This window comes from Macaca fascicularis, chromosome 9, assembly GCF_037993035.2.
Source record: "Macaca fascicularis isolate 582-1 chromosome 9, T2T-MFA8v1.1".
Lineage (NCBI taxonomy): Eukaryota > Metazoa > Chordata > Mammalia > Primates > Cercopithecidae > Macaca > Macaca fascicularis.
Window position 1 is genome coordinate 98,619,249 of NC_088383.1, and position 23,346 is coordinate 98,642,594.

Below are 23,346 nucleotides of genomic sequence, written 5' to 3' on the forward strand. Positions count from 1 at the left end.
GTGTACCATTGAATGCTCTGTCCTCATAAATTTGCTCCCATAAAAAAGTTTACTTTTTTATTTTGAAATCACTTTCTTTACAGAAAAGTTACAGAACTAGCACATAGAATTCCTGTATACCTATCACCGAACCTTCCTGACCCAGTAGTAAGAGGCAATAAGTGAAATCAAAACAGAAGCCTGTCATAGTTGCTCCAGTTCCAAACCAGTGGTTTCTCTGGTAGCAATGCCAGCAAGTAATCCCACTTTGAATTTTTAATCCTAGGGAAAGCTAGTTTACTCTTTTCTCTCATATGTTTCTTTATAATCATACTTAGGTTGTGTATGTGTCTGCCATATTTAGAAAACACGTTTTTGATGTAATGTTAATTTTTGATGTAAAAGTAACATGGAAAGCAAATAGAACATAGGTCAGTGAGTTATTGTAAAGCCAGTACCCACTTAACTAATACCTATTTCAAGAAGTAGAACACTGCTGCACCCCAGAAGCTCCTTCTTCTGCCTCTTTTCCAGTGGTAATAACTAATCTGTCCTTCAGTGTTACACTTCAGTTTTGTCTGTTTTTGGGTTTTATGTAAATTGAAATATATGAATACATTTGATTGTATCTGACTTCTTTTCATTCACTATTTTGTATTTGTGAGAATCATCCATCCATGTTTCCATGCATGTATCTGGAGTTAGTCCACTTTCATTGCAGAATATTTAAGTGTATGAATAAACCACTGTTAATTCATTTTAATGTTGAAGATATTTGGATTGTTTTCTGGTTTTGGCTGTTATGAGTAAATTTTCCTATAAACATTTTTATACATTTATTTTGGTGCACATTTGCATGTATCTCTGTTGTGTGTATATATATATATACAAGACAATTGCTGGATGATGGGGTATATGTATGTGAAATTCTAGTAGAATGCTGCACTGATTTTCAAAGCAGTTGTACCCATTTATACCTCAACTGCTGTTGCAGTAGCTGTATAGTCCCACCAAGGTATGGTATTGTCAGTCAGTTTTTAAAATGGTCTTAATTTGCTTTTCCCTCATTACCAATGAAGTTGAAGATTGTTTCATTTGGTTATTGGCTGTGTTTATACAAGTTCCCTTACCTGTTTCTCTGTTGGATTGTCTAGCTGCTGCTGCTTTGTAGGAATTCTTTTATAGTTTTCAGGATAGAAGCCCTTTTTGTAATGTTTTGCAAGTACCTTCTTTCTATCTCTAGTTTGCTTTTTCTTTCTTACTGCCTTTTTGTGAGTAGGAGTTCTCATAAATTATTATTGTAGATATTGTAGATATTACAATTATTGTAGATAATTTTATAGTATTGTGGATAATTGTCCTAACATTTTTCTTTATGAAGCCCAAGGACTTGAAGATGGTGTGTTATATTATTTCCTGAAAGCTTTGAAGTTTCATCTTTCATATTTAGATACTAGAATTGATTTTTATGTTGGTGTGAGACAGTGGTCAAAGCTCTTGATGTTTGTTTTAATGTGAATTACCACCAATTGACGTGGAAATATTTATTGAAAAGACTGTTTCTTTCTCATTGCTCTGCCACTTTTGTCATAAATCAGTTGCCCACGGGTTAATTTTTTACGTGATGTAAGATTAGGGTTGGGGTTCTTTTTTTTTTTTTTTTCATTTGGCTATTCAGTTGTTCCAGCACCGTTTATTGGGAAGATTGTCTTTCCTTTCATTGAATTTTTTTGCCACTTTTTTAGGTCAGTTGACCATACATTTGTAGATTGTCTCTTCTGTCCCATTGATTTCTCTGTCTTTACACACTGACTTGATTAATGTGCCAACTTGAAATTATAGATAATTGCTCTCATTTTGTTCTTCATTTTCAAAATAATTTTGAGTATTCTAGATGATTTGCATTTCCATATAATTTTTAAGAGTCACCTTTTCCATTTCCACACACATTCACACATACCAGAATTTTGATTAAAAGTGCTTTTACTCTATAGATCTATTTGGAGGAGACATCTTAACAATATTGAGTATTTTGATCCTTGAACACAGACCAATCTCTCCATTTATTTAGGTGTTCTTTAATCTCTTTCAGCAATATTTATGGTTTTTCATATTTAGGTTTTACACATTTTCTATATCAGTATTTCATGATTTTTGAACTGATTGTAAATGGTCTTGTTTTCTATTTTCATTTTTCTATTGTTTGTTGCTGTTACTGTGATTTTACCCACTAATTTTCCAAATTTTGGCAGAAATGTTGATACTAGTTTGAAAGCTATAGCTATAATTGTGTATTGAAAGAAGTTACCAGTAAACTGATTTTTGGAATGAGATGGAATATTGATAAAAATAACGTGGACATTTATAAAATGATATGTATTTTGTTTTATAATTAAATATTTTATCTAGACTACTTAATTTGTTATGTAATCTTGTTTGCAGCTATATTTATGGTGTTACATGTACTAATTTCTAAACATTCTTAGATTCATACTATATCAAGGTTGATTTTAATATTTTCTTTATTTCTTGATTAGGAAATACTGACAGCCCAGCTGACAGAGAAAGATAGTGACCTTCAAAAGTGGCGAGAAGAACGAGATCAACTGGTTGCAGCTTTAGAAATACAGCTAAAAGCCCTGATATCCAGTAATGTACAGAAAGATAATGAAATTGAACAACTAAAAAGGATCATATCAGAGACTTCTAAAATAGTCAGTAGTCTTTTTTGCTATGCCTTTTTAATTGAACATAGTTAATTGACTAACTCTTAAAGGATAAAAAAGTATAAGTCTCAATAGACCAAAAAGGAATCAGAGTATTTAAAATGTGGAGATTTTTCATGATTTTGAGTTTTGAAATTTATCATTAAGATTGATTTGTCAATCAATGACTGAGATGTAGCATTTTCTACAATATTTTGGTTATATCTCTCAAGTAGAGTAATTAGAAAATCAACAATTTATGGTTTAGTACCTAATCTACCTTTAAAATATGGATGTGTGATTCAACATGAACTCTTGGTGATTTGAATACTTGGACCCATCCTTAACTTTATTTTATAAAGGTACAAATTATTTTGAAAGTAAGCCTAATGGTAGAGAGACATGAGTCATTCAGCTGTTACTTTTATATTACCTTGGAACTGGAAATCCTGAAAGAGGAGAGAATTGCCTTTTAGAGATAGTAAATAGAATCTGGGTATATCTGAAGCTAGTCTTTCTGGAGTAAATAATCTTACTTAAAAATATGCTGCTCTAAAGCCTTCAGACAATAGGAAAAATATGTATGTGTGTGTCACATCAAAAGACTATGACTGTAAGAGAGATTACATGCTTTAAAAAGAGGTAGTATTGTGTTGTTTAATAATATAGACTAGAAAGTCAGAAAAACTAGGTATCAACTGCTGTCGCTGTGGTTTTGGGACCTTTGAGAAAAATTACTTATCATTTCTGATCTTTATCTAAAACAGATAATAGTGTTTTCCTAACAGAGTTGTGAAATTAATGAAGATTGTAAAACAAGTAGCACAGTTCTTACTCCAGTGGAAATCAATACATGCTACTTCCCCTTTTATGAATTCAGTAGAGTCTTTCTTATTTGGCAGTAATGGGGAGGTGACATAAGAGGTTTACTTGACTTTTGATTTTGATGGCTGTGATGAGAGGTCTGTGTACAGTTTATTAAGTTTTAAAATGTAATCTGATATTTCTTTATAAATTGCCTAAGTAGAGTTTAGAAATAGAACTTTATGACTGAGAAAATGGGATGAAGAATGTGCTGCAAGAAAAGGTTTAGCTTTCCTTATGGTCTTTTATACTCTAATGCTATAGTTGCATTCCTGAGAAGCCTCCAGTTTTTCAAAATTGTGTTATCAAAAGCAACTGTTGGGATACTGAGCAATTCTAACTCAGTACACACCTTGACCATGCCATTTAACGTGTGTAGTTCTCTATTTCCTCATCTGGCAGGTAGGAATAATGCTTCTTGCCAGACCTACCTGCAGAGTTGCAATGAAAGTAAAGCAAGAAAATGTGTGCAGAACACTTGGAAGTTGCAAGCAATCTTTCAGATTTCTCCTTAGATCAGAGTCAATAAACTGGAAAGTGCCCCAGCCTTTCCTGAGTCTCTGAGGATGAAAGAGAAATAGGAGGGCTAGATGGTCATTAAAGATGTCTTTACTTATTTCCACTGTTTAGTTTCACACAAATCTTGATTTTATATTCTTTATGTGAAGTGTTTTCAATATATTTTCAGGTTACAATGCCCTGTTGCTTTAATATTGCCTTGCTTTAGGAAACACAAATCATGGATATCAAGCCCAGACGTATTAGTTCAGCAGATCCTGACAAACTTCAAACTGAACCTCAATTGACAAGTTTTGAAATTTCCAGAAATAAAGTAGAGGTGGGTATTTGGCAGCACAGTCCACTTATTGATTCTCTTTATCCACTATTGCTAAATAACACTTGCAAGTGTAATATAATCAGTTGCTGAAGATACCTTACTGCACAGTTAGCTTTATGTGCTCTGGGCTATGTGAAAGAAACTAGAGGCTTTTGAGGAGAGGTGAAATTCTTTTGGGAGATCATATCCCCAAATGATGTTAATCTTATCTTAAAAGCACTAGATCTGTTAATATAAACAAACATGATGGTCAGAAATAGGAAATCCTACAGAAGAGAAAATAGGGATAATTTGCACTCATAAAAGGTTGCTTTAATAAACATTGTGTTAAATAGTATTTTTTGGAATTGTATCCATTTAATAGCTTTGTCACCAGTCTTCAGTAACAACTCATGAGTTTCCTTAATTGTTTTGGACTTAGGGTTCTGTGAATAACTTTGGATAATATAGAGATTCTGCGGTTGGATATGAAATAGATAAAAATTCTATGTTACTTAAAATTTTTGAAGATAAAATTACTTTTTAAAACACATTTATTGGGAGCATTCAGAGTTGGGAACCTTTTTAAGCGCTGAGGATACAAACATCAATAAGACATGATTGTCATCCTCAAGGAGTGTAAGGTAGATACATAAGTGACTGACTTGTTTGATTTTACTTATGGGCCAAGTGTTATAGTAGAAATATAAAATCAGTACCATAAGTAACACTGAGGAAGATGAAATGAATTTTGCCTGAGTGGTTGTGGAAGTGGATTAAAGAAGGTGATGCCATATTGTATCTTATGAATAGAAGCTTATTAAGCAGACAATGGAAAGAAAAAGTCTTAAAAAAAAAAAAAAAAGGGTTTCACTATGTTTCTCTGGCAGCTGGACTTGAACTCCCGGGCTTAGGCGGTCCTCCTGCCTCAGCCTCCTGAGTAGCCGGGACTACAGGCATGTGCCACCATGGCCAACTAAGAAGGACATTTTAATCTGGGAAAATAACATCAGCCATTCATTTTCTCTTGGTTTTTCCTTGACAGTTATTAGCAGTTTCAAATAATTAGCACTGACCTTGGGGACTAATACAAATCATAAATTTCACAGAAAAGTTTGAAGTTGATCCATAAACAAGGCTTAATTCTTGATTGCATGGACAAACACATATAAAGGAACATTTCTTTCTCCATAAATGATGTATGTTGTCCTAATTTCCTGGTTCCAGTTTTCTAATTCCAGCAGTTATTGTATATTCCACAGTTTGGGGAATCATATTGTTAGGCTATTTTGTATTGTTCTTGCCTTCATGTAATCGATATACTTAACCAGGCTGAAAGTCCAAAATGATTAATTCACTTAACTGGTAGTTGATTCTGGGACTTCCCCTGGACTTAATTTGTGGCCTCTCCCTGTGGATTGGACCTCTCATGGCATGGTAGCTGGTCTCAGATGGGGCATTTTGAGGGAGAGTGTCCTGAAAATGTTCTAAGAGGACAGGACAGAAGTTGTAATGCTTCTTATGATTGAGCCTTAGATGACCATAATGTTATTTCTACCACATCCTATTGGCTATAAGGCCCAAATTCAAATACAGGGGAATGAGAGACTCCATCTCTCAATGGGAAGAGTAGGAAAGTATTTGCAGCCTACTTTAATATAACCAGGCTGTTTGTCAAAAATCCCAGCCTCCTCCCTTGGAGGTTTCTGATTTACTGGGTTTGTGGTAGGGTCCAGGAGTCTTATAAACAAATTCTGTAAGTAATTCTTATGATCATATAAGTTTGGGAAATACCGATCTCTTAAGTTGCCCCTAATTTTAACATACCATGTGTGAGCCTGAAGAAGGTAGATGATAACTCAATCTTTCTGTCTTGCTGTGACCTAGCACACTTTTTGTCTTTCCTGATGCATTGTCTTGAATAGGCATTTGAGAGAACTAATTCTTTGTGGTTTATAAATATATACTCTACAAATAATATTTTTCCTTTTAAATTCTGTTGTAGGATGGATCTGTAGTCCTTGACTCTTGTGAAGTGTCAACAGAAAATGATCAAAGCACTCGATTTCCAAAACCTGAATTAGAGATTCAGTTTACACCTTTACAACCAAACAAAATGGCAGTGAAACACCCTGGTTGTACCACACCAGTGACAGTTAAGATTCCTAAGGCTCGGAAGAGGAAGAGTAATGAAATGGAGGAGGTAAATACTTAACTGATGAGTATATTTAACAAACAAATCTTATTATAAAGCTGTTACAGTGTAGAGTTAAACTCTGCTATATTGCCCTCCTGTTCATAGGCACTGCTGTTAGAGACCAAAATCACAATTTATGCTATATTTTATACCCTTCAAGGGTATCACTATGGGCCAGGCATGGTGACTCATGCCTGTAATCCCAGCACTTTGGGAGGCTGGGGCTGGCAGATCACTTGAGTTCACGAATTCAAGACCAGCCTGGTCAACATGGTGAAACCCCGTCTCTACTAAAAATACAAAAATTAGCCAGGAGTGGTGGTGCACACCTGTAATCTCAGCTACTCAGGAGGCTGAGGCAGGAGAACAACTTGAACCCAGGAAGTGGAGGTTGCAATGAGATGAGATGGCACCACTGCACTCCAGCCTGGGTGATAGAGCAAGACTCTATCTCAGAAAAATAAAGAATATTACTGTGGTTTAATGGTCTTCAGATAAAAAGCTATGTATATTAAAAGATACAGCTTATCCTTTGCTTCAGTTGAACTATAATACATCAAATGATGGTGGATTTTACTGGAGAGCCATTTCAGTATACCAGTCCTGTTCATACTTAGTCACTTTCCCTGTAATGGAAAAGAGGGTTATGTAGAAATCAGAGAAACTGAAATGGCTAACTTGCTTGAGTATAATCTTTGTCATTTAACTAAAATCTTTAGTCTCTATGGTCATAGCAAGTTTTAAAAGAGAAATTCTTTTTTCATCAGCCAATGTTAAAATTTGGGCCTCTATATAGTGGTAGGCTAAAAACTATTAACCTCTTAAGCTGCAGTTTCTTGATTGAAAGGTTGCCAAACCTACCATGTCCTAGTTGTGGAGATTTGGCAAGTCAGATAAGGTTTCTGATCCTGTTTTCTCCTTTTCGAAACACTGGATTAATGTGTTTAAAATGCTTAGCTTTTGCCCTGCAAGTGGCAGATACATAATAAATAGTAATATTTATTTTTAAAGTAACTTGTTTTAAGCTTAAAACTAATTACAAGCTCTCTAGCAAAATAATTTTTCTTCAACTTTCTTTTACTTCTTTAAAGAGTAGTATATTTTCAAGCTGGTGGAAGAGCAGAAATAGTATTAACCATACTCCTGAGGCTGTCTGTCCGGTAATAATTTTGCTGAGTGAATATTGTTTAGCGCAGTTTTTCTGCTACACATGTAACACCTTCAGAGATTGTTTTGTGGAGTCTTACTAGTTAACTTTTGTTTCATATTTATTTAATTTTTAAAAATACCATTAAAACACTGAGTTTCATCATCTAGTTGGCTTTTTCTTGATCCATTTTTTTTCAACGAAGAAGGAAACAGTGTAGTTCTCAAGAATGTTAAAATATAAATATTTTATTAATTTTACTATTGGCATATATCCTTCATGTCTATTTCAGAAAAGATTTACAGATTGTTGTAGATACATCATGTAGAAACTTTAAATTTTTAAACTGATTTTACTACATCTTCACTGCTATAATAAACTAAGTATATGGGCTCCCATGAAAATCATTTATGCAATGCTATTTTCTTTTTTTCTTCCACATACTATTATTATTATTAAGTTCTGGGGTATGTGTGCAGAATGTACAGTTTTGTTACATAGGTATGCACATGCTATGGTGGTTTGCTGCACCCATCAACCTGTCACCTACACTAGGTGTTTCTCCTAATGCTATCCCTCTCCTAGCCCTCCATCCCCCGACAGGCTATATTCTAATCCGGTGAAGACTCTAAAGTGCTCCTTACTGACCTCTATGTGTGGAGGTAGCCTCATGGCCTCTTTTCACTTGCATCCCGTGATTACCATCTGTCTTTTCCCTGTCATGGCATCTGCTTCTTATGACCCTTATAACTTCTGCTTTGTAACTCGAATTCTGAAGTTCAGTCATGATCTTTTCTCTGCTTCTCTTCTTGCCCCCTTTTTCCGCTTTTGTCTTTGGTTCAACTAGGATTTGCAGCAGTTCAAGTCAGTGAGTATATCTGTAAAGGCTTTGTCCTATGTGAGGTTATTTGGGAAAAAGAAGAGTAAGATGCCATACCCATGTTATAGAGAAGAAAGATAATATTTTAAAAGTTTTCACATTTTACATGTGGTTATATGAAGTTTTGTTTTTATTTTATTTTCGATATTGTCAAATGTCAATGAGAGAACTTAGACATAGATGCTTACATTATTTGGGAGTTAGGCAATAGGTAGGTATATTGCTATGCTGTATTTTAAAGCTCAGTTTCAAATAAAAGATACTATTCCTTCCATGTTTTTCATTTAGCTTATGTAATGTCATTACTTGTGATATGTGTGAAAAATTTACACCTTCAATCAGGGTTTCTCAACTCCAGCACAGTTGACATTTTGGGCTGTATACCTCTTTGTTTTAAGGGCTATCCCATGCATTATAGGGATGTTTAACAGTATTCCTGACCTCTACCCACTCGTGGCCAATAATATCCCCTTCTCCCTGGCAAAGACAACCAAAAATAACCTCAGAGATTGCCATTGTCCTCTGAGTTCAAAATTGCCCTCGGTTAAGAGTCACTGTTTTAAGTGATAATATAGCTTTTTACATATTTTCTTTTTTGAGTCTAGAGAAAGAAAATATTGTCAAATTAACCGGTGCTAAAATTCATTATTTTTAGGACTTGGTGAAATGTGAAAATAAGAAGAATGCTACACCCAGAACTAATTTGAAATTTCCTGTTTCAGATGATAGAAATTCTTCTGTCAAAAAGGAACAAAAGGTGTGTCTTTTAATTTGTCCAAAATTATAGCAATTATCCAGAAATCCAATCGTGTTCCATTATAACTCATTTATCTTCTCTTTCCTATACGTCTAATTCAGTTGAGATGTAACCTTTAGCATTTGGCCAGTAGCAGCTACTTTATGTGTTTACTTCTGACTTTAACACTCTGCCTGAAAAACTCTTTTTGCCATTGTCTGACCCTTTTATCGCTGTCCTTATACACTAAATCTCAAGTTTCCTACCTGAGAATTCATAACCTGTCTCTGGCCTCTTTAATTCAGCTATGGCCATAACTATTTCCTTCTAACACTTATCAACAATAACAAAAAATGTTTGTTTATTAGGTTCCCACACATCCATCATCTAAGAAAACGTATTCTTTACGGAGTCAGGCATCCATAATTGGTGTAAACCTGGCCACTAAGAAAAAAGAAGGAACACTACAGAAATTTGGAGACTTCTTACAACATTCTCCCTCAATTCTTCAATCAAAAGGTTTGCAGAAAATTAATATAATGACCTTTTTTTGTTAGATGTGGGGTACATTTTAATACCTAATTGATATATAAACTCAACAACTGTTCAGTGAATATTATACTTCAAATAGGCATTGTCCTGTACTAGGTACTGTGGGAAGAAACATGTAAAAGGATGATAGATCTAGGTGTTCACTATATAGTAGAGGAGAAAGGCAATATTTAAGTAACTGATCCAGAGCTGGCTACTTAATATAGTAATAGGGGTACAAGCAAAGGTATGATAGTATTGGAGGGAAAAGAGCTACTCTGATTGGGGGGCTTTGGGAAGATTTTTATGGGAGAGATAGGATTTACCCTGTGTATTGAAATGTGGGCAGGACTACACTCTCTAGGGTGTCCAAGGGTGAGAATACAGTCATGGGTTCTTAGTTTCTGTTTTTGATTGGGCCAGGAAATCCCGTTCCTCATCCCTGTTTTCTGCTTATCACTAGAGACAGAAACTAAAAACCATGGCTTCAGGCTGCTAAAAGCCTAAAACAAAACAAAACAGAACAAAAACAACAACAAAATAAGGGGGGTTGGACAAGTTTGCCAGTATTAGTATTATAGTATATATCCTTCTAGTGTTTTTTTCTATGCATATGTAAACACTATCTATTTATGTATATGTCAAAACACGTATTTTCATAAATACCTATTGAGTTTAGCTGCAAAACAGTATGATTAGTGCTTTTTTTCTTGATAATATAATGTGGACATATTGATACCTGTGTGTATATTAAGATATATACACGTGTGTGTGTGCACATATGTAGAAGGAATGGTTTTAACACAGGTGGAGTATCAGAAAAATGTAGGAAATGTTCATGCAATTACAGGCAGCAGTATGCATCTGGCATGTAGAATGTGGAAGGACTATCTTAGGGGTGAGATGGAGGAGTGGGTTTTTGTGAGGTTACCTGAGTGACAGCAATAGGATGAATTAGAGACCAGAGTGAGGAGTATAGGGAGGTAAAGGAACTAGAAGCAGGGGGCAGTTAAATTGAATCAAATAGGTTGTGTGAGAATACTTTTTGTGAAAACTTACCATAGACGTTTCCAAACTTTGTTGGTTCACAGTGCCCTTAATGTCTCAGTAATTAATTTCCATTTTGCCTCTGCACCCAAAGAACCACTAGCAGTCTCATGCATTAGAACTTAAGACCAAACAACCACTGAAAATTCAGCTTCTGAAAATCCAGATTGCAAAGAAGATGTCATAATCAAAAGAAATGTAATTCAGTATCATTTTGAAACTGAACAACCTTGGGCTATTGAGCATCATTGTTTCCCCTGTAGATTGAAAATATCCTGAGGTGCTTCTGTAGGTTTGCTGCAGCATGCCTTAGTACACAGTTTGGGAACTTCTGACCTATCAGACCCATTTGTATATTTATATACATTTAAAAAATACATACATTTAAAAAATGTGTTTGTGTAAACAGATAAAATATCTGGAGGGACAAACAGCAAACTGTTAAATGTCTAAATTTGGAGAGGAGGGGCATCTTTTCTTTAGAGTCCTTTAGGCTTATTGATCACTACTTTTATATTAAAAAGCAATGTATTTTCAAGGAGAGGTAGGTAGCTATAATAAGTACGTAATCAGGTAAGGGTAACGATTCTCTTACTTCATTGACTTGGTTCCTTAACAGCTTCCCTACCAATGCACTTGACATACATTTTTTTTTCCGTTTTTCTTTTTGTTTTCACTTATTTCTAGAAATATAAGATATCCATATTTTGGACTGTAACTGTAATACATATTTGTTGTTTTGGGCCACTTGGAAATATAGAGAGAAAAGAAAAAATGGAGATTAGTTCTTAAAATTCTGCTGCTCCTTGTAACCACTGTTAATCCATCGCTTAGTATCACCGGTCTCCCAGCTTGCCCCTCTTGTCATCTCCCATCCATTCATACATGACAGAATGTTCCCTTCAGAGTGCAGATTGAATTTTGTTACTCCTCTGAGCCTTTAATGATTTCTCGTTCTTCTGAATGACCCGATTTCTGACTCTCTCCAGTCTATCTCTTATTATTCTACGGTTTGATAACTAGCCAGCTTCAATCCTGCTAGCTTCTGACAGTTCCTAGAATTTGCCAGTTTCTTTCTTACCTTCATATCATTGATTTCTTTCTCTTTTTCCTGTGCTTTCTTTTATCTGGAACACACCCTGGCTTTTCTCATAGCTGCCCTCTTACACTTGAGCCCTCATAGCTGATGCAACTTTATTAGGGAGACACCTTCCTTCATCAGCCTTTCACTACACCTTATCCCCAGCATCGCTTAATCTTTATTGTTCATTCCTATTTTTTGTCTTAGCACTTTTTAAACTATAATTCTTTGCTTTCTTATTATCTTTTACACTAGAATATAATCTGCACAAGGACAAAATGTCTTGTCTAGTTCATACTGTCAGCTCTTAGTACAGTGGCTAGCACATAGTGGTGATGAGTTTGGCTCTAGGCCAACATATATATGAGTTTTAAACATTTCTTTTTTTTTTAGGCTGTACCATAGGCAATTACAAAGACTTACCTGACAAGCCTCCCTTTCCACACCAGACTTGATGCATAGATAGTGCGTTATAATCTCTTAAGGGAGTTATAGTCAAGGATCCAGCCCCCGCCGAAGCTAGTCATGCTCTTACTCATATTTGCATATTTACCCTGAGTGCCTCCATTCAGAGCCTCTTTATTGAGGCCTTTGGTAGAGGCCTTCTTATGGAGGGGAACGGGAGGGGGAACCTTGAAGACACTTTTCTCTACTGTAACTGGGTACTTTTTCACGTATAGCTCCCTCCAACCTCCAGCCCTGAAGTCTATAAAACTGCAGGAGCCTTTTGTTTGGGGCTGCCTGGGTAGTAAAATGATCACCACTTCTACGCTGATCTGTATTATTCTGTGGGGGACTATAGAAGAGGGTGGGTAGGAGCTGGTGCTTTCTCAGGTTTAGCCTCTTGCATATACTGTTGAAATAAGTGGTTAAAAAGCTGGGTTGTTACTTTCATTTTGGTTTGTTGTCTTAATTGGCTCCTCTGATACCTGGACTCAGCTCTCTCAAGCCCAACTCAGCCCTTAACAAGTAGTCTCTCAGTTTAGTCTATTTCCTTAAATGTTTTTTCCATTTAAAAAAATATATATTTGATACCACATGTGTGTGAATTTCTATCCAGGAATTTTCCCAAATGGAAATATATTTTCTATTAAAATTTAAAAAAGCAATGTACATAGTAAGGAATTTTAAAATTCCTATTCTACTTCCTAAAAGCAATCAGCTGTTAACACTTTGGTTTCTGTCCGCTTGCGTGTGGACTCCAAGTAAAGGGTTTACGAAGTATTTTCACGCAGTACTCATTGTGCATAACTTTATGCATGAGCATTGAAGTAGATCATCTACCACCTTATTTTTAATACTGCATGATCCAGTATGTGTGTATCCTGCTTTTTTGCTTAACATAGCATAGACATTTTCCAGGTCATTAAAGATGCCTGAGATTTTTTACTACATCGAACATTAACCAAATACTTTATTTGCTTTTTTTTTTGCTGTTGATCATTATTTCATGTTTTTTTGACATTTACTTTTTTTCTTTGTGATTTGTCTATTCATGCCCTTTCACCATATATGTATTGCAGTGTTTTTAGTTTGTGTATGTTCATTCTTTATTAAGGATTTCAAACCATCTTTATTAAGGATTTCAAACCACCTTTGCAGCTAGAAAATTATTTCAGGAACTAATTAACATTTTTATTTTATAGCAAAGAAGATAATTGAAACAATGAGCTCTTCAAAGCTCTCAAATGTAGAAGCAAGTAAAGAAAATGTGTCTCAACCAAAACGAGTCAAACGGAAATTATACACAACTGAAATTTCATCTCCCATTGATATATCAGGCCAAGTGGTAAGCTAGTATTTCCATTTTCATCAATGTAAAACTGTTCATGTTCTTTTTAATTTTTTACAGTGGTTTGAATTTCAGTTCTTTAGATCTCTGAAAACACATGCTTTAAAGGTCATGCTTTTAGTCTCACATGTGTTAAGTTTATACTAATTAAATATAAATACTGTATTAATGTATACAAGTGTCATGTATTTGCATTTGAAAATGCATCAGAGGAATTTATTTCCAATAATAGAATTGTCACCATTTAACTTACTTGCCTCCAAAATCTTTTTTTTTCTTTTTCTTTTTTAAATCACAAGAGTTGTGCAAATCTGGGCCCAAGTGTTCCTGGTAAAAATATAAAATTGACATTCAGCCATTTCCTCCCACCTTTCCCCTAAGCCTTTGAGGATCTATTAGGAAGAGACTGTAGCTATCACCGACTCTATGACTCATTCTTCTGATTCTATGTCCTGCCACAGGGAAAGCTCAAATTTTCTGTCATGCTTGCATTTGCTTAGTGGATGCAAGTGAAGGTAAAAAAGCAATTAAAAGAAATTAAAAAAAATGAAAAGGAAGTGGCCAAGAAAAATCAGGAGAAACCTTTTTTGCAACAACAGCTTTCAGATATGAGATTATTTGAATGCAAGATGTAAAGAGTTAGGGTAAATTAGGGCATGGTGTTGTAAGTATTATTCTGTCAGTCATTTTTGAGCATCTCTTTGATTAGTACATAATTTCTTCCCTTGGCTGAAAATTGTTTTCTTAGTTACTATGTAATGTGCCTTCTACTTTCTTTTTTTTTTTTTTTTTTTTGAGACGGAGTCTCGCTGTGTCTCCCAAGCTGGAGTGCAGTGGCGTGATCTCCGCTCACTGCAAGCTCCGCCTCCCGGGTTCACGCCATTCTCCCGCCTCAGCCTCCCAAGTAGCTGAGACTACAGGCGCCCGCCACCACGCCCGGCTAGTTTTTTGTATTTTTAGTAGAGACGGGGTTTCACCATGTTAGCCAGGATAGTCTCGATCTCCTGACCTCGTGATCCACCCGCCTCGGCCTCCCAAAGTGCTGGGATTACAGGCTTGAGCCACCGCGCCCGGCCAATGCCTTCTACTTTCTAAGTTATACATTTGTTGCCATGAAAGATCATTTCTTAAAAATTATTTGAGGCACTTGTCTCCAAATATTTTCGTAATTATTTTAAGCTATATCTGCCTTGAATTCAATAGAGTCTAGGTTATTTTACTTCTAGAATTTGATAGTGTTGAATCTTTTACAAAGTCTATTTTTTAAAGAAATTTTTATAGAAGATGGTATAAGTACCATCTTCTTATAAAAGTTTAAGTAAAAAAGTTCTCCAGTGTATCATTCATTTCTGTTATTAAGCACATGAACATGTCTTATTCATTATAAATCAGCTTTGATTTTTATTTTCACTTACAAGCTTTGAAAAACTATGGAATTTTTAATTTCAGATTTTAATGGACCAGAAAATGAAGGAGAGTGATCACCAGATTATCAAACGACGACTTCGAACAAAAACAGCCAAATAAATCACTTATGGAAATGTTTAATATAAATTTTATAGTCATAATCATTGGAACTTGCATCCTGACTTTGTAAAGATAATTGTATATATTATGCATTAAATCACTCTGCATATAGATTTGCTGTTTTATACATAGTATAATTTTAATTCAATAAATAAGTCAAAATTTGTGTATTTTTATAAGCCTTTTTTGTAATAGCTTCTTTCAAACTGTATTTCCCTGTTATCTCAGGCATTGGATCGGTGAAGAGCCTAGGAAAGAGGCTGTCATTCTCATTTTGCTATACAGGATGTAATAGGTCAGATATTTGGTTTACTTATATTTAACAATGTCTTATGAATTGTTTTTTACTTTATCTGTTATACAACTGGTTTTACATATCTGTTTAGATTATAGCTAGGATTTGGAGAGTATGTACAGATCACAAAACATGTATATACATTATTTAGAAAAGATCTCAAGTCTTTAATTAGAATGTCTCACTTTTATAAAAATTTTGTGGGTACATAGTACATTTATATATTTACGGGGTTCATGAGATGCTTTGACACAGGCATGCAATGTGAAATACGTACATCATGGAGAATGAGGTATCCATCCCCTCAAGCATTTTTCCTTTGAATTACAAATAATCCAGTTACATTCTTTAAATCATTTAAAAATATACGAGTAAGTTATTATTGATTATAGTCACCCTATTGTGCTATCAAATAGTAGATCATACTCATTCTTTTTATTTCATTTGTTTTTGTACCCATTAACCATCCCCACCTTCCCCTGCAACCCTCAGTACCCTTACCAGACACTGGTAACCATTCTTCTACTCTGTATGTCCATAAGGTCAATTGATTTTATTTTTAGATCCCATAAATAAATGAGAACATGCAGTCTTTGTCTTTCTGTGCCTGGCTTATTAACATAATAATCTCCAGTTCCATCCATGTTATTGCAAATGACAGGATTTCATTCTTTTTTTATGGCTGAATGTTTGTGTCCCACATTTTTTTTATCTAGTCATCTGTTGATAGACACTTAGGTTGCTTCCAAATCTTAACTATGGTAAACAGTGCTGTAACAAACATAGGAGTGCAGATCTCTCTTCTGTTTCCTTTCTTTTGGGTACATACCCAGCAGTGGGATTGCTGGACCATATGGTAGCTCAATTTTTAGTTTTTTGAGGAAGCTCCAAACTGTTTTTCATAGTGGTTTTACTAATTTACATTTCCTACCAACAGTATACAAGTTTTCCCTTTTCTCTGTATCCTCATCAGCATTTGTTATTGCCTATCTTTCTGATATAAGTCGTTTTAACTGGGGTGAGATGATATCTCATTGTAGTTTTGATTTGCATTCCTCTGATGATCTGTAATGTTGATCACCTTTTCATATGCCTGTTTGCCATTTTTATGTCTTCTTTTGAGAAATGTGTATTTAAATCTTTTGCCTTTTTTTTTTTTTTTGGTCAGTTTATTAGATGCTTTCCTATAGAGTTGTTTGAACGCCTTACATATTCTTGTTATTAATCCCTTGTTAGAGGGATAGTTTGCAAATGTTTTCTCTCATTCTGTGAGTTGTTTCTTCACTTTGTTGTTTGTGTTCTTTGCTGTGCAGAAGCTTTAAACTTGAGGGGATCCCGTTTGTCCATTTTTGCTTTGGTTGCCTGTGCTTGTGGGGTATTTATCTAGTAGAAGTCTTTGCCTAGGCCAATGTTCTGGAGATTTTCCTCAATGATTTATTATAGTAGTTTCATAGCTTGAGGTCTTAGATCTACCTCTTTAATCCATTTTGATTTGTTTTTTGTATAAGTGAAGAGATAGGGGTCTAGTTTCTTTCTTTTACGTGGGGATATCCAGTTTTCTCAGCACCATTTATTAAAGAGAGTGTCTTTTCCCCATTGTAAGTTTTTGGCACCTTTGTCAAAAATGAGTTCACTGTAGTTGTGTGGATTTGTTTCTGGGTTATTTATTCTGTCCCATTGGTTTATGTGTCTGCTTTTATGTCAGTACCAGGCTGTTTTGGTTACTGTAGGTCTGTGGTATAATTTGAAGTCTGGTAACGTGATTCCTCCAGTTTTGTCCTTTTAGCTTAGGATAGTTTTGGCTATTCTGGGTCTTTAGTGGATCCATATAGATTGTAGGATTGTTTTTTCTATTTCTGTGAAGAATGTAATTGGTATTTTGATAGGGATTGCATTGTAACTGTAGAATGCTTTGGGTAGTGTGGACATTTTAACAATACTGATTTGTCCAATCCATGAACACGGAATATTTGTTCATGTTTTGGGGTCCTCTTCAGTTTTCTTCATTAGTGCTTTATAGTTTTCTTTATAGATATCTTTCACTTCTTTGGTTAATTTCTAGGTATTTAATTTTATGTGTGGCTATTGTAAATGAGATTATTTTTTAAATTTCTTTTTCAAATTGTTTGCTGTTGGCATATAGAAATGCTACTGATTTTTGTATGTTGATTTTGTATCCTGCAACTTTACTAAATTTATCAGTTCTAATAATTTTCTTGTAGTCTCTCGGTTTTTCAAAATATAAGATTATATCATCAGTGAACAAGAATAATTTGACTTCTTCCTTTTCAAGAATGCCCTTTGGTATCTTTTTCTTCTCGGATTGTTCTAGTTAGGACTTCCAGTACTATGTTGAATACCAGTGGTGAAAGTGGGCATCCTTGTGTTCCAAATCTTAGAGGAAAGGCTTTCAGTTTTTCCCCATTCAGTATGATACTAGCTGTGGGTCTGTCATATATGGCTTTTATTATGTTGAAGTATGTTCCATCTATATCCAGCTTTTTGAGGGCTTTTATCATGAAGGGATGTTGAATTTTATCAAATGCCCTTTCAACATGAATTGAAATGATCATATGGTTTTTATTCCTCATTCTGTTGATGTGATATAGCACATTCATTGATTTGTGTATGTTGAACCATCCTTGCATCCCAGCAATGAATCCCACTTGGTCATGATGAATGATCTTTCTAATGTATTGTTGAATTCAACTTGCTAGTACTTTGTTGAGGATTTTTGCATCAATATTCATCAGAGACATTGGCCTGCAGTTTTCTTTTTGGTGTGTCTTTGTGTGTTCTTGGTATCAGGGTAATACTGGCCTTGTAGAATGCATTTGGAAGTATTCCCTCCTCTGTATTTTGGAATAGTTTGAGTAGGATTGGTATTAGTTCTTTAAATGTTTGGTAGAATTCAGCTGTGAATCCATTGGATCCCGGGGTTTTCTTTACTGGGAGGCTTTTAATTATGACTTTGATCTCGTTACTTACTGGCCTGTTCAGATTATGGATTTCCTCCTGATTCAATCTTGGTAGGTTTTGTGTATCTAGGAATTTTGTCCATTTCTTCTAGATTTTCCAATTTGTTGACATGTAGTTGCTCATAGTAGCCTCTAATTTCTGTGGTATCAGTTGTATTATCTCCTTTTTCATTTCTGATTTTATTTGAATCTTCTCTTTTTCTTAGTCTGGCTAAAGGTTTGTCAATTTTGTTTAACTTTTCAAAAGCCAACTTTTTGTTTCATTGATCTTTTGTATTTGTAATTTCAATTTTGTTTATTTCTGCTCTGATCTTTATTATTTCTTTTCTACTAATTTTGGGTGTGGTTTGCTCTTGCTTTTCTAGTTCTTTAAGGTGCATTGTTAAGTTGTTTATTTGAAGTTTTTCCTCTTTTTTTGATGTAGGTAGGCACTTAGAGCTATAAATTCCCTATGAGTACTACTTTTTCTATATCTCCTAAGTTTTGGTATGGTGAGTTTCTGTTATTTGTTTCAAGAAATTGTTCAGTTTCATAATTTCTTTATTGACCCATTGGTCATTCAGGAGCATATTAATTTCCATGTATTTTTATAGTTTCCAAAATTTCTCTTGTTATTTCTAGTTTTATTCCATTGTAGTCAGAGAGGATGCTTGATGATGTTTCAATTTTTTTGAATGTGTTAAGGCTTATTTTGTGAGCTAAAATGTGGTCTTTGAGAATGCTCCATGTGCCGAGGAAAAAAGTATGTATTCTGCAGCTCTTGGATGAAATGTTATATAAATATCTGTTTAATATTACATCCATGTGGTCTGTAGTACAGATTAAGTCTGATGTTTCTTTTTGATTTTCTGTGAAGATCTGTCCAGTGCTGCAAGTGGGATAAAGTCTCCAGCTATTATTGTATTCAGGCCTATCTTGCTCTTTACTTTTAATGATATTTGCTTTATATATCTGATGTGCCAGTTTGGATTCATTTATATTTACCATTGTTATATCCTCTTGCTTAGTTGATCCCTTTTTCATTATGTAAGGACTTTCTTTGTCCCTTTTTATAGTTATTTTGTTGAAATTGATTTAGTCTGATATAACTGTAGTGACTCCTGCTCTTTTGGTTTCCATTGGCATGGAATATATTTTTCCCTCTCTTTATTACAGTCTGTGTCTTTATAGGCAAAGTGTGTTTCTTGTAGGTAACGTATCAATGGGTCTTGTTTTATCCATTCAGTCAGTTCATATCTTTAGATTGGAGAGTTTAGTTCACTTACATTTTGTGTTGTTATTGATAAGTAAGGGCTCACTGCTGTCATTTTGTTGTTTGTTTTCTGGTCTTTCTTTCTGACTTCCTCTAGTGAAGGTGATTTTTCTCTGGTGATAATATTTAATTTCTTGGTTTTTATTTTTTGTGTATTCATTATATATATATATATATATATATATATATATATATATATTTTGGTTTGAGGTTACCATGAAGCTTGCAAATACTATCTTATAACCCATTATTTTGACCTGATAACAGCATTATTTATTTACATAAATGAGCGAAAATAAAACTAATAAAAACTACTTTTTAACTTCATACCCCTGCTTATTAACTTTTTGTTGTTTCTATTCATATCTTATTTTATTGACTATGTCTTGAGTTGTTGTAGTTATTTTTGATTGGTTTGTCATTTAGTCTTTCTACTTAGGATGAGAGTAGTTTACACACCATAGGTACAGAGTTATAATGTTCTATGTTTTTCTGTGTACTTACTGTTACCAGTGAGATTTGTTTTTTCAGGGGATTGTTTATTACTCATTAATCCCCTTTTCTTTCTGATTGAAGTACTCCCTTTAGCATTTCTAGTTGGACAGGTCTGGTATTGATGAAATCCCTCAGCTCTTGTTTGTCTGGGAAAGTCTTTATTTCTTCTTCATGTGTGAAGGATATTTTCACTGGATATACTATCCTAGGATAAAAGTTTTTTCCCTTCAGCACTGTAAGTATGTCTTGCCACTCTCTCCTGGCTTGTGTGATTTCCACTGAAAAGTCTACTGCCAGATATATTGGAGCTCCATTGTATATTATTTGTTTCTTTTTTCTTGCTGCTTTTAGAATCCTTTCTTTTTCCTTCACCTTTGGGAATTTAATTATTAAATGCCTTGAGGTAGTCTTCTTTGAGTTAAATCTGCTTGATGTTCCATAACCTTGTACTTGGATATTGATACCTTTCTCTAGGTTTAGGAAGTTCTCTGTTACTATCCCTTTGAATTTCTATCCCTCTGCCTCTTCTTTAAGGCCAATAACTCTTAGATTTGTCTTTTGAGGCTGTCTTCTAGATAGATCCTGTTGCCATGCTTCGTTGTTTTTTATTCTTTTTTGTCTCCTCTGACTATTTTGAATGTTTGTCCTCAAGCTCACTAATTCTTCTCCTTGATCAATTCTGCTATTAAAGGACTTGGATGCATTCTTCACTATGCCAATTACGTTTTTCAGCTTCAGAACTTCTGCTTGATTTTTAAAAAATTATTTTAATCCCTTTGTTAAATTTATCTTACAGAATTTATCTGAATTCCTTCTCTGTGTTATCTGGAATTTCTTTGAGTTTCCTTAACATAGTTATTCTGAATTCTCTGTCTAAAAAGTCACATATCTCTGTTTCTCCAGGATTGGTCCCAGGTGCCTTATTTAGTCATTTGGTGACGTCGTGCTTTCCTGGATGGTGTTGATGCTAGTAGATGTTCTTTGAGCCATGAAGAGTTAGGTATTTATTGTAGTCTTCACTGTCTGGGCTCATTTTTGTAGCTGTCCTTTGGTAATGCTTTTCAGATATTTGAAAGGACTTGGGTGTTGTGATCTAAGCTGTATCTACTTTAGGGGGCACCTGAAGCCCACTAACACTGTGGTTCTTCCAGGCTTACAGGAGTATAGCCTTGCTGGTCTTGGACAAGCCCTGGGAGGATTCTTTGGATTACTAGGCAGAGATTCTTGTTCCCTTTTCTTATTTTCTCCCAAACATACAGAGTCCTCTCTATTCTGAACCACGTAGAGCTGGGAGTGGAGTGACTCAAGAACCCCTGTGGCCACCACCACTGTGATTGTACTGGGTCATACCTGAAGCCAGCACAGCACTGGGTCTTGCCCAAGGCCTGCTGTAACCTCTCCCTGGCTGCTGCCTATGTTGGCTTAAGACCCCAGGGCTCTACAATCATCAAGTGGCAAAGCCAGCCAGGCCTGCGTCCTTCCCATGAAGGCGGTGAGTGCCCCTAAACCCTGGATGGGCCCAGAAGTATTGTCTGGGAGTCAGGGACTAGAGTCAAAAACCTTAGAAATTTACTTGGTGTTCTGTTGTATTGTGGCTGAGCCAGCATTCAAACTACATAATGCAGTCTTTCTAACTCTTTTGTCACCTTTCCAAAGGGAGTGGAGGCTCACCCTGTAGCCGCCACCACCCCCTGCCACAAGGAGTACTGCCAGAGTGTCACAGAGGTTCCCTTAAGGCTTAGGGTCACTTAAGTCAGCTTGTCTTGAATGCTGCCTGGCCTGGGACCCACCCTTGAAAGCAGTGGGTTCCTCTCTGGCCCAGGGCAGTTCCAGAAATTCCCATCCAAGAGTCAAATCCTGGAATTGGGGACCCCAAAGGTCCGCTTGATGCTCTACCCCATTGTGGCCGTGCTGGTACCTAAGGTGCAGGATAAAGTCCCCTTCACTTTTGCCTGTGCTTTCTCAGGCAGAAGTTTTACCCCATAGCCAACAAAGCTGGTTATGTGCTGAGTCTCAACTGAAGCCAGCAAGCCTCAGAGATTCACCCAGGGCCTTCTTGTGGTATCTGGGTATTGCACTGGTTATTAAGGGCCCAAGGGCTCTTCAGTTAGCAGGTGATGAATGCTGGCTGGGATAGGTCCTTTCCTTGAAGGCGTTGGGTTCTCTTCTGTCCCGGGGTGTGTCTAGAAATATCTTCTGGGAGCTATGGCCTGGAATGGGTGCCTCACGACTCTGACTAGGGCCCTTCCCTGCTGTGGCTGAGCTGGTATCCAAGATTCATGACAAAGTACTCCTCATTCTTTTCTCACTTCTACTCAAGTGGCAGAAAGGGGTCTGTTTTGGAGCCATGTGCTGTGTAGCATGGTGTTAGGGGGTAGGGGTTATGCTGGCATCCCCTTGGCTGCCCAGATGTCACATGCCCCTCCTGTCCACTGTCTCTGGGCCTAATTTGGCACTAAGACTCTCCCAGGAGTTGCTGTCCTTACGGCCTAGACTGCCTTTCAAGTTTACTTGGAGAGACAGAGTCCTGTAGCTGGCATTGGTGAGATTTGCAGGAACTCAAGTTCTGACTGCTGATTTTGGTGGTTCTCCTCTGGCTACGGCTGGTTTCATTGCTTTCTCCATGGTGGGTGTCAGTTGAGTTTGGCTCAGCTTTCCTTTCTGCTCTAACAGACAGCACTGAGTTCAGTGCCTCATAATTTTCTGTGTTCTCCCTTCCTCAGTGCCCAGAGAAGCTCTCAACACCATGCTGCTGCTGGGGGTGGGGGAAGGGTGGCATAGGTGATTCAGGGATACTTTTTTTTTTGTCTCTTCACTGCCTCTTTCAGCTATATGAAGTTAAAACCAGTTATTATGAGTTCTCACCTGATTTTTGGTTCTAATGAAGTGTAGATAGTTGATAATTGTTAACTTGGTATCCTTGTTGGGGTCGATTGGTGGGTCTTTCTATTCCGCCATCTTGCTCCACCCCCTCTTGTCTTTTATTTTTTAATAATACAGTTGGTTTTCTGATTTTTTTTCAG

General features: G+C 35.8%; 1 protein-coding gene across 5 annotated transcripts in view; it reads left to right on the forward strand.

Moving 5' to 3' along the window:
• The window catches only part of KIF20B (kinesin family member 20B), a 69,183-nt gene extending 53,718 nt beyond the window's left edge, over positions 1-15,465 (forward strand). For all 5 annotated transcript variants that reach the window (XM_005565917.5, XM_005565919.5, XM_045361182.3 and 2 more), the window contains 7 exons: positions 2,517-2,693; positions 4,276-4,386; positions 6,371-6,568; positions 9,245-9,346; positions 9,694-9,844; positions 13,631-13,773; positions 15,226-15,465. In XM_005565917.5, coding sequence (XP_005565974.3) covers positions 2,517-2,693; positions 4,276-4,386; positions 6,371-6,568; positions 9,245-9,346; positions 9,694-9,844; positions 13,631-13,773; positions 15,226-15,303 — 960 coding nt within the window. In that variant the 3' untranslated portion in view covers positions 15,304-15,465. The remainder of the gene's footprint in view (positions 1-2,516; positions 2,694-4,275; positions 4,387-6,370; positions 6,569-9,244; positions 9,347-9,693; positions 9,845-13,630; positions 13,774-15,225) is intronic.
• Positions 15,466-23,346: the final 7,881 nt, after the last annotated feature.